At 52.8% G+C, this 11,728-nt stretch overlaps 1 protein-coding gene across 1 annotated transcript; it reads right to left on the bottom strand.

The window, feature by feature from the left end:
- Positions 1-9,440: 9,440 nt before the first annotated feature.
- GADD45G (growth arrest and DNA damage inducible gamma) lies at positions 9,441-11,002 on the bottom strand. Its single transcript, XM_007445623.1, has 4 exons — positions 10,842-11,002; positions 10,479-10,580; positions 10,138-10,351; positions 9,441-10,051 (listed from the first exon to the last, which is right to left on the bottom strand). Exons 1-4 carry the CDS (start codon positions 10,892-10,894, stop codon positions 9,941-9,943), a joined length of 480 nt encoding a protein of 159 aa, XP_007445685.1. The 5' UTR covers positions 10,895-11,002; the 3' UTR covers positions 9,441-9,940.
- Between the last annotated feature and the right edge of the window lie 726 nt (positions 11,003-11,728).

Here is an 11,728-nt window from a genome sequence, read left to right as displayed (position 1 = left end):
TTGTAATCTTATAACTGTGAGACTTGAAGAGCTCATGGACTTCAATGCTTTGTTTAAGAGCAAAAAGGCCTCTAGCTTGTTCCTAGAGGCACTGAGTGACTGAGGCAGGGACTGACAACAACCCAACCAGACCTCAGGTCCGGAGTCAATAGGTGCATTAGGTACCTCTGAGCCCACAGGTAATGTGCGAGGTCAGAGTTCTTGAAAATATGGACATCAACACTCAGAGAGGTACCGAGAGTCCTGAGGTCACAGCTGGAAAGTGGTCCATGGTCAGGAATTCAAATGCAGGCCCCCAACTCCCCCACTCTCCAGGCACCTAACACAGAGCCTGGCCTCATGCCTAATAGGGGCAGGGGCCTGGGACCAGCTCCTGCCTCATCAGGTGATTTTCAGGCTTTTTCTCCATGGCTACCTCTACAGGGTCCAATCCACAGGGTGGGGCAGACCCCTTTCCTGCCAGGGGTCAGCCAGAACTAGTGCGCTGAGGGCCGTCGTGTGTTAAATGAAAGCAGACACTCCCATTCAGGGTAATTTTAGGATTAGGCCCCCTGACCCTAAGGGGTGCAAGGGGGAGCCTCTGTGCCCTCAGAGCTCACAGCATGATCCAGGGACCTGCAGCTGCAGCCCGGGACTTGATGGCAAGGAGAAGTCTCCAGGGCCCCAGACGCTGTACAAAACCCCAGGAGATGGGCAGACGCTTGCGGGCTGCTCTCCCCAGGGCCAAGAAGAGCCACCGGACAGAATCTGGTGGAAGCTGGCAAGAGTGGTCCCTGGGACCCAGCTCGGGGTCCCTGGCCTTCCTCTCAGGCACATTTCTCCCCAGCCCCCAGAGGCAGCCCTGGAAGATCCCCTGCGCCCTCTGCCTCACTGGCCACGGCCTGTCCCTCGCCGCACCTGAGCAAAGAGGCCTGTGCCACAGTGAACAGCAGGACCTGGAGCCACGCCTGCAGGTGGCCTGAGCCTTGGGGCTGAGCGACTTTTTGAGCTTGTCATTTAGTGCCCAACTGTCCTCCTGTCAGCAGAGAGAAGTGCATAGGAGAGCTGCACAATGTCTCCAGTTCTGTTGCTTTGTAAAAATGGGGGAACTCCCTAGCCCTTAAAACCACCAAACAAGCTGAGGTGGCTCTGGCCATGTCCTCTGCAGGCCTCGTCCTGCAGGCTTGCTTCCAGGCGCTTTGCATGCATTTGCCCCTCTGCATCCTCACACCACCTGATGAGGTGGGTCCTGCCTTTCAGATGGAATACGTTGACCCAGCCAGTAAGCAGGGGCATTCCTCCCCAGACCCTAGAGGCTGACACAGGGCCTCAGTTCAAGTGACTGACGGGATGCTTTTGGGAGAGGGGTCATGAGGAGGCTGGAGAGCACTGGGGGGCCTCTGCCTGACTCCCTCCCGAGAGCACCACGTGAGTCCCCCTTGGATGCCACGGAGTGGCCATTCGCACCTCTTTTTTCTGAGGTCTTCGGCTGAGTCTGCAGAGAGGCAGCCTGCCCTGGCTGAAGGCACCCTGTGGCCAAGGGCGATTCTGCAGAGCAAGTGTGGCTGGTGCACCTGCTGGCAAAGGGGGTCCGAGTGGATGCCACCGATAGTTAGGCCTTAGCGTGGGCCCTTCCATGCAGGCACGTGTCGGGTGTGCTGCTCTCTGATTTAGGCACAGTTGCAGACCTTGCTTTGGCCAATGACAGGGGAGAGGAGGGTCAGGTATGCTGGGCTCAAGGCCAGGTGTTCTCAGGGGAGGTGGTCAGCCCAGAACACATGGGGAGGAGCTTCTGGCATAGGTGCGATGCAGGGGGTGGGGCACTGCCAGGGGCAGGGCCCCAAAGCAGGAGGGAGAGGGAAGAAACACCGACCTCTCCCCCCGACCCTCCGGTTGGCCAAGTCCAAGGAGAAGCCCTGGGGCAGAGTCGGGGCAATGCCCTCCTCCAGGCACCAACCAGAGGGGGCCCAGGGAGCCTGTGCTGGAGAGTGCCAAGCACAACTGCACCTCGACTAGATTCCAGATTTTAGTATATTGTACTAGTTGATAGTTTTAGTACTCAAACCTAAATCATTGTATGAAATTACTTATTTTTTCCCACCAAAAAGGGAAGAACAGTGAGTTAACAGAGGTCTGGATTAGAACTGAAACCCCTTCCTCACTGCACCCGAGGCGCACCTCCAGCCCCCGCTGACTCCCAGTGTATGAGGGTCTCTCGGCCCCCGCTGAACGGCTCCTCTTTGCACAATCTGATGGCCTCCCCATTACTGAACCCACTCACTGTCTAACAGATGCTCAGACTGCCCAGATGTTTCAGATAAAGGATCCGTCTTTCAGAAATGTGAAGCCATACTCTCCATGGTGGAACATCTGACGGGAGCTGGGTCAGGGTGGAGGTGCAGGGAAGTCAAGTCCCGGGGCTTTGCTTGGGGTGGGGTGGCAGGGTCTGGCCGGGGAAGGCTATGGGGAGGTGGGGCGGGGCTGATACCACATCTGCAAGGCTGGAGGGCGCAAAGCCTGGCACCCTCGGGTACCAGTAAATTGTCCATGTGGACCACAACACACCCTCATGCCAACTTGCTGAATAACCATGCACTAAGCTGAGGAGGGGATGTGTCTTCTGTGGAATTTATCTAAGCAATTTTTAGTGTTTGTAAACATCCTTTAAAGAAGACTTTTCTTAGCAAAGAGCAGTAGCACACACCAACTAAAAGTTTACGGACGATTACATTTTGTACTTTGATGTTGTTCTTCCCTCAGAGTGGGTTATATCATTTAAATACACCTCCAAGGGACTCACTAGCTCAAACCTGACTCAGAAACAGGAGTCCAAGCTACTCTCCAAGAGGGCACCCCAGGACCACCGTCCCAGGAATCACACTCCCGTATTTAATGCAGGCTCGTGGCTCCAGTGAACCAACAGAATCCAGCAGGGATGGCACCAGGCCTATGTAGGATGCTCAGGGGGAGGCCGCATGGGGAGGGAGAGCCGCTCAGACATCCTGGCACCTTGGCCAAGTCCAGTCTTCCAACAGGCCCTCCAGGTACCATCTCAGGCAGCTCCAGGTGGAGCAAATTACTGCAGAGCCCAAGCAAGCCAATCATGAGAGACAGTTTGGGGATGGTTTGTTCTGCAGGGAAACAGACAATTACCATAGTCCTCAAGCTGCTGAGGGACCCCTGGCCCCACCTTCACTTCAACACTTGCTGCTGCCAGGTCTCCCCAGGCCCTAGGAGTATCAGACACACTGGAACCTTCAGAAGCCATCCTGCCCCCCCAGGAACACCCCACACCCAGGTCAGTCCTCAGTGGCTGACTGCTGTTCCCATCCCCATGAGGCCCCATCCTGCTTCTATGCAGGATGCACTACGGTTTCCTGCTTTCTGCAGAAGAGAGCCAAGGCCCTCCCACTGTGTAGTCCATGTTCACAATTTCACTGCCTGCTCCCTGCTCTTCCTCTTGCATCCTTCTTGAAGTGAGTGCTTCTCACTGTTTGTCTTCCTATTGATTTTTTAAAAATTGGTGTTGTTTCTTATAAAGTTTAACATCTTCAAATTGTCTAGGATCTATATTCCGATACCAGCCGGGCACTCAGCAAATGTGCTTGGTGATGATGGTGACCATGGTGATCAAACGATGACGATGATGTTGAAAGATCAAATCCTACCCCAGCTCCTACGACAGACACCAAACCAACGTTCCTGCTTACATGGTTCTACTTCTCCCCCTCTCATTAAGCATTCAAAGTGCAGTTGTTATAGACTACATGGCAGGATGTAAGGATTATGTGCATCCATCCTCCAAAGAACACAGCTTCCTTCCACCCAGTGAGACGACAGAGTGAGCCTGTCCCAAGTACCATGATGGAGTCAAGGTATTTCAGGTGAAACCCTCTCCCTCTCTGTGAGGAACACTCAGGCTTGTAAACAGATCTCCATAATATGTAAGAGGAGACTTGAGAGGGTAGAGGAGGAGGCCCGTGAAGAAGTGGGAGGAGATGCGCCTGATGTTTGGAGCAGGGCAGGGCAGTGAAACAACAGGAATCTGTTGGTCCCAATAGTCTCCAGGGAAAGGGGGTGACACGATGACACTGGTGTCATGAGAAGGTAATTGACTGCCAGCAATGTGGGAGGTGGGGATGATGACAGGGGGGCAGACAGGCAGCTCAAGACCAGCACAGAGGGGCTGGAGAGTCTAGATCTGAGAAGAGGAGACCCTGCACCAAAGGTGTGGAGGGGAGGGACAGGTGGGGAGGGAGGCACAGGTAGGGAGATAAAGAGATGTTTCTGCAGCAGGAAGGGCAGGTCCAACTACAGGGCCACTGCTGGCGGCTGGTGACCAGAGGGGGAACGAACAAGGTCTAGCCCAGGCCCCGGCCCATCAGCCAGGCCGTCATGGGGGCTGAGAGGTGCAATAGTCCCCTTGTCCTGGAATAGGCTGCCGGAATTGGGTGGACGGCTTCTTCTCCAACAGGATAATCAGGATTGGTGCAGGACAGGGGCTTCTGCTTGGGCAGAGGAGTCCCTGATGGCCAAGGCTCAGTGGCCCAGCAAAGGCACAGGGCTTCACACCCGGCCCACATTTCCCTCTGGCTTCCTCAGCTGCACCTGGGTGGGTAGTGGTTTCTCCGCAGTGTTCTCTGTGCTTTTGGAGAACCTGGGGGCCCAGGGGTCTGGAGGCCACATGGAGGGAGAGTGGCTGGTAGTCCTGGCCCTGACTGCACAGGGAATGGGAGCATGGGCTCTGAGGCTGCCCAGTAGGACCCCAAACCCCCGGCTAGCCAAGCTGAGCATCTGATGACTATGGGCCAACCACCCCATCCGTGGGCTTTATCTCATCATTGTTTTGGGCCCACAGAATCAGAACTTGAATGATTTTCAGAAATCCAAGGACAGAAAATGAATGCACAATGGTTTTTAATGGGTCTCCCGATAGCTGTGCCTAATCCACCATCAGTGTCCTCCTTCCTGGAATTTTAGCATCGAATTCCTCTCCATGCAAAGAGTTCCAGGAATCACTTTGCTGCTGTGAATCACTCTACGGAACTTTGATCTTGCTGAGAAAGAGGATGCTTTCTCCAGTCTGTTTCTTTTCTTTCCATTTTGCTATTTATTGTTATATTAATGTTGCTGCTTACAATTCTATTCACCTGTACTTTATCATAATAAAAATCCAACAAATTTGAAATCATCCTCCAGAATTATTCCCACTCAGGAAAGACATGATGTAAGTGAATGTCACCTAGGCCACCATCACAAAGTTGGGGGATAACTGCAGAGACCACAAAAAAACCTGAATCATTTCAACCACCAAGCTGCATAACCAAAGAGCTTGCAAACTTCAACCCAAAGCAAACCCCAAACACTGAAGAAAAAGAATCATGAAAACCGGCAGCAAATCCCACCTCCCCTTGAGGTGATAAAGTAAAACCACATCAGTCACTTGGTATGAGATACAGAAATGCTCAGCGGTTATAGGATTAGAGCTCATTTGGAGGGAAAAGAACTTCTACGTCTTTTGAACAATGTTCCCATGACTAATTTTACTGTCTCCACTGAGGTTTTCAGACCACAAGAAACATACTTGCTTTCCTGTATTTCACTGATCTGCAGTCCCCACATCCAGAAGCTGGAGAGAGACAAATGTATCTATTCTGTGCCACAGGAAGCCACAGCAGCAATAAGAAAGAGAACTTGGCTTTGACCAAAATATTACATTACCAGACAATTAGGCCAGGTTCCAAACGTCACAGGCAGGTAGACCCCACGTTCTGATCACATACTCCCAGCCGCCCTGGAAGCAGCCCCAAGGTGCCAGACAGCACTTGGCCAGCCTTGAAAACAAGGATCCAATGGGTGTGGGACACAGCTGGACGCACCCCTCCCCTACCCAAACATTCACCTGCAACAAGCCACTCAGGCCCACAAGAACTCGTCAGGAGTCCACAACTAGAACTGTGCTCCAAACAGTAATTGCCAACTGAATGAATGAAGGAACCAATGGACGAATGAAGGAGGGAATGAATGAATGAGCAGCCCATCTCCCACCCCCAAACCCAGTAGCCAAGGGCTGTGCCCACCTCCCCACCATGGGGTGGAGAAGCAGCAGCCCCTCCCAGGCCCAGCTCACAGAGGATCTAAAGGTCTTTGCTGCCTGTTGGGCTGGAATCATGCAGCCCTGGGGGTGTTTCCAGCAGCTTCCAGCAGGAAATCCACCTCCTGGAATCCAGACTCTTGCAAGCAGCCCTTGCCCCTCACAGATGACTGCTGGCCACACCCTCCTCACGTCCTGGAAGAGAGAACATAAATCAGGAATTCTTCATGTGCACACCTTATTTGCCAAGAGAAGAGAAATATCTTCTGGAAGATAAAGAAGGAAAGTTTGAGCTAGACTTAAAAACAAGGCTGCTTCCAAAGACTGAGTATAACTTTGCCCTACAACAGAGATCGAAGGCTCCTCGTGGGTCCAGGCATACCCCCGTCCCCAGCTGGTCTCTCCACACAGGATCACACCTCACTGCCTCAGTTAGGCTGTCAAGTGTCTTCTCAGTGGCTGGGGAAGGACAGTTTCCTTTTGACCTCTGGGGGGACACACCCCACAAGGAGTGCACAGGCTGATAGCTTGGAGAAACCAACAGAAAACCTCAAGAACTCTGAAAAGAAGCGAAAATAAATATCTGCTCCCTGAACTGACCTCACAGCCTTGCTTTGTTTGCCGACATCCTTGCTTTGCTTCCAAAAAACTGTCGCTGTTTTTCAAACGGCTCTCTGTGAGCCTCGAGAGCAATACCCATTGTGCCACTGAGGCTAATGTTTTCATTAAATGTATAACACCTAGAATGACAGCCTTTAAAATTAAAACAAATCTTGGCAATCATTTTGTCCTCTTGTCTTACCAAAGAGAGAATGGAAGCCCCAACTCCTTGTGTGTACGAGGGTTGCCTGACCCCCAGAGCTGCTCCCTCTTTCATTTCTGTATTCGTTTCATCTTTACAACAGCGTTTCTGCCAGTGCAATTTTTTATAGCCATGATCAGATGCAAACAATTTTATCTGAACTAAAAGATGAGCGTGACTGACACTCATTGCCCTGGGGTGGGCACAGCCTTGCTTCGGGCCTACAAACAGCTGGCATCTGTCTTGCTTGGTGAGGCCTGTGGGGTAAATAGGACTCCGTAACCAGTGTGCGCTGTCACTCCTGTGCTGGAGCCTGCTGCAGTGCTGAAGACCCTGACCTCCAAGTCACTGAGTGACATGGGGGCATGCAACAGAATGTCAAGGAAAAGAACCAGGAGACAGCCAAATGCAGGGGAAGATGAGCTTCTTAAAAAATGTTGCATGTGGTTTTGTATATTGCATGGTATGTACCCCTCAGAGATGTAGAAAAGGCGAGAAGGAAATACACTAAAATGTGGAGATGGCCCATTACAGCACTTTTTTCTTTCTTTTTTTTGTGTTTTACAAGTTTTCTGCAATGAATACATAAAACTTTTATAAACGTATAAAGTTATGAAAGTAAGTCTTCCTTCCCAGATGTGTGGCACAGCAAGTAGTGTTGGGCCCTGGAACCAGACAGCCTGGTCCAAATCCACCAGTCCACTTGATTTCTATGATCTTTAGCAAACTCCTTCATCATAAGTACAGTATTACTGTCATTAACATTCATCCAGTGCTTTCTAGATGCAGGGCATTGTGCTAAACAGTCTGCATGGATCACCTCACCGTGCATGTGATAATTAGTTTATCTAAGCATTACCACTTAGAGTTGTTGGAAGTATGAATATGATAATGTGTTTATAAGCACTGTGCATTTTATTACCTATCCTATGGAGTATTTCATTTTAATAGCATTAAATGCTTGTTCACACCTCCCACAAAATAATTAAGCACAAGCTTGGGGCTGGCACTATATCCAAGCATGCATTATTTTTTCCCTGTAAATTTTCCTAGCCCCTGGGGCTCCAACAGGTGCCCCTACTATAAATTCTAGTCCGAGAAAGCCAAGTTTCTTAAGGTCTGCCAAGTGACTATTCTACAAGGTTCAGTGGGCCAGCAGGAGGGTCTGCCGCCTGCTCTATGCAATGCTCTGCTACATTTACTCACTGAAGGGTACATTTTAAAGTAATTATGCCCCATTTGTGTTTACTATAGCATGCTGTGGCAAATGGTCATTAGGCCAGAATGCAGACTGCTGTAGAGACCCACCCTGCAAGGCTCCACTTCAACCAGGAAAACTCAAGGTTTTGAGCAGCCGTAGGTGAAATAGGAATGAAACCTGGGCACAAACACAGCTGAATTATTTCTCTGGGCCTCTGTCAAGGGGGATTTTAAGAGCTGATGAATGTGAAACAAGATGTTTTCCTTACAGTAGAAATAATAAAGTTTGTACAGTCCTGTTCTGTTAATTTTTTCACGATTTGGAGAGAACTTAAAACGTGGCACCCAATCAGCTACCTGGGACTGCTGAAAAATCAGAATTTTCTTCTTAGAAAAACAGCACACTACCCCTCCTTTGCCTAGAAGGCTCAATGGACCCCTAGGCAGCTTGCTAACAGCAATCTAGCCCCGTGTATATTTCCCCTGCCAAAAGCAGTGTAGTCAGGCACCAGCGTGAAATCAAAACATTGGTCTAATAAAAAAGATTGATTCACTCAGTACATTCCCCCCTAGATCCTCCTTAAGGAAAGTCTTTGCCAAAAAAGATTTCAATTATTTTTCTCCTATAAGTCTTTCAAAGCTGCTGTGAATAGCAGCAGTCCTCATAACTCTGATGTGGGCAGAGAACACTCAAAATAGTAGATAGCAGATGCCGGCCCCACTCAGAATTGCTCACACCTATTTGTGTAGATGCTGCCTTCCCATTTTTGCTCAGATCTTCTAAGTTCTATCACAGCCATGACAAAATGATGACTCACACTTAAATGCAGTCATCATGTCATATGCGATATTAATACCTTGGTGACATTGCTGCAAGTGCCATTCCTTTAAGAGGAAAAGGTTCCTGAGAGCAGTCTGCCACCATCCTCAGGGACCACAAAGGGCAGCGCCTGCAGAAAGCAAAGCTCATTGTGCAGGAAGGCGCTGCCTGCATCCTGCAAGCTGTTCCGATAAGCAGCTGTTGGAAAGGAGGGGGCAGAGGAGAGAGAAGGGCAGGGGAGGGAAAGGCCTCTGTTATCAGGTTGGATGGCCAGCTGCTGCACTGATGTCTTATCCCAAGTATGCTCCTGTCTTGAGAGTTTAAAATTTTTCCTGAAGGGAGAGAAATAGGAGCAGGGCTCAAGTTCTGCCCTAACACCCAGCTGGCGTCCCCTCCCCCACTTCCAGCACCCCAGGAGCCTGTAATTCAGCCCCAACAGGAAGATGGAACAAATGCCATCGAGTTCCGTGAATTTCAGAAGTCAACAGCCCTGCAAACCACCTCCCCGCAGACAAAGATCCCCTGCCTTCAATAAAGAGAATAAGTTTGTTTCAGTACGTTTATTGTAAAACTCAAAACTGCAGCAGCATAATCCTTTAGAAAATGAAGCATCACCCGTGTCCGTTTTGAAACAGCAGTGCATACTGCTAAATCCGTCAGAGCTCCTGTAACTGTTGTACAAGTCCAGGCCGCCTGGCCTTGCCTTTCTCCTCCTTTCTGCCGGGAGTACAGGCTGCTGAGTCACTCCTGCCCGTCCAGTCCGTCCTTCTCGGCCGCGCGGCCAAGGTCCCGCCTCCGGCCTTCCTGGGCGAGCAGCCGCTCCCCACACTTGTAGAGTCCTGGGCTGGGGCCAGCCTGCCCCTGCCGCCGCCGGGTCCCTCCTCGGGAGGGAGCCGCACCTCCTTGCCGCTCTCCACGCGCCCCCGCCTGCCAGTCTCCACGCCGCACTCCAGCGCCCTCGGAGGGCGCATCCACAGAGCCAGCCCCGCGCTAGGCGCCCCGGGGCGTCACCACGTCGATCAGACCAAGGATACCCGCGGGGCTGTCACTCGGGGAGGGTGATATTGGGCACCCAGTCGTTGACGCTGCGACTCTCCTCGCAGAACAGGCTGAGTTTCTCCAAAGCGGGGTCCTTCCATGCGTCCTCGTTGGGGTTCTGCGGGGAGAGCGCAGAGGTCAGCCTGGCTGGCCACTGGCCGATGACGGGGGCGGGGACGGCATCGGGCCGAAGGCGACACTCACCGAAATGAGGATGCAGTGCAGGTCCCCCGGCGCACCCGCCTCGTCGCCGGTACCCACGATCGCCGCCAGCCTCTGCACGTCGCCCACGCGCACGATGTCTATGTCGTTCTCACAGCAGAACGCCTGGATCAAAGTGAAGTGGATCTGCAGCGCGATGTCGCCCTCGTCCTCCTCGTCGGCGGCCAGCACGCAGAAAGTCACGTTGTCGGGGTCCCTGCGCGGGCGAGGAGGAGATGGTGAGGTCGGGTCGGGGAGCCCGGGTGTCCCTCGCCGCCATCTCCCCGGTCTCCCTGTCTCTCCTCCCGCCCCACTCGCCTTGCCCGGACCGCGTCTATACTCACACGTTCAGAACTTTGGCGGACTCGTAGACGCCGGCGGTGAGGCAACCCTGGCGTTGCGCAGACAGCAGCAGCTCGTGCAGCGCTTTCCCGGCGCCCTGCATCCTGCGGACGAGCCAGCGCCGTGAGCGGGGACTAGCAGGAGGGTGCGCCGGGATCCTCAGGCCCGGGGACGCACCCCCAGCGCCCCAGTCCGGCGCGCCAGTTCAGTGCCGTACCCCCGGCCCAGCCGGCACACTCGCGCCCGGCTCCCACCCAGCGGGTTCCCACCCCAGCGGGCCCGAAGACTGACGCCCAACCAGTCGCGGCCAGGGCAGGATCAGGATCCCCGAGCCCAAAGACGTCCGACGCTCGGCGCCGAGCTACCTGGCCGTGCTTTCGGGAACCGTGTCCTGGCCGCGAACTTCTTCCAGAGTCATGTTGCGATTGGCGAGCAGCAAATTATCCACAAGAGGAGAGGGAGGAGCGGACGCGAGCGAAGACAAGAAGGTCTACTGCCCAAACCGGCGCGCCTACCACCAGCTAGTTAGACTCGGCGCCGCCGCGCGCCCTTATATAGGCTGGGCCCTTGGCACAGCCAGCTGGCGCGAGCCTGCGCGCCCATTGGCCCGCGCCCGCTTTGTGATGCAAATGAGGCGGCGGCCGGAGGCTCGTGCCAGAAGGCCACGTGGGGAGGGGTGCGGGGGATGACAATGCCTCAAATCTGCCGCTTTTGTCGGGGTGTTACCAGGCAGACTGGAGCCTGCAGATTTCATCTCGCCTTTTTGTTTTTCTTAAGTCCTTAAAAGGAAAAAGTTTTTAAAAAAGAAAAGAAAAAAAAACCTTGCTGACTAACAGTACGCTGCAATTTGTGAAACGCACCTTTGGGGAATCTAATGAATTTTTTTTTGCATTATTTTTGTTGCTACCTTTCTATTTTTTCTTTACTTTAAATTTGGAGTCAATGAGACCATTGCTTTTAAACCGGAACCTAAAGTAATAACACGCAGCGCTGGCTTTAAGCTTGCCTGAGTGCAGCCCCCTCCAGCTGACACTACGGCCCAGAGCGCTAGGTTCTCCTAGCACAAACAAGGCCCCTACCCGGGCGAGCTGAAAGGTTCTAGCCAACCTCCCCGCCCGCTGCAGAGCGCTGCGGGGCGCCCGGGCGCGCCAGCAGATTGCGGCCGGCGCACGCGGCTCGTTTGCATTTCTATGGAGGGTGCATAATAGCGGAGATCTGGCGTGTGGCGGTTTGTAGGAGGGACAATCGAGGC

Source organism: Lipotes vexillifer, unplaced genomic scaffold (genome assembly GCF_000442215.2).
Source record: "Lipotes vexillifer unplaced genomic scaffold, Lipotes_vexillifer_v1.1 scaffold72, whole genome shotgun sequence".
Classification (NCBI taxonomy): domain Eukaryota; kingdom Metazoa; phylum Chordata; class Mammalia; order Artiodactyla; family Lipotidae; genus Lipotes; species Lipotes vexillifer.
This window is presented reverse-complemented; position numbering and strand designations above follow the sequence as displayed.

Excerpts from the sequence above, each read along its gene's own strand:
- GADD45G (XM_007445623.1), bottom strand. The coding sequence starts at position 10,894 with ATGACTCTGGAAGAAGTTCGCGGCCAGGACACGGTTCCCGAAAGCACG. Across the intron at positions 10,581-10,841 it reads GTTCCCGAAAGCACGGCCAG|GATGCAGGGCGCCGGGAAAG; the intron begins GTAGCTCGGCGC and ends GCTCGTCCGCAG. Across the intron at positions 10,052-10,137 it reads TGCACTGCATCCTCATTTCG|AACCCCAACGAGGACGCATG; the intron begins GTGAGTGTCGCC and ends CTCTCCCCGCAG.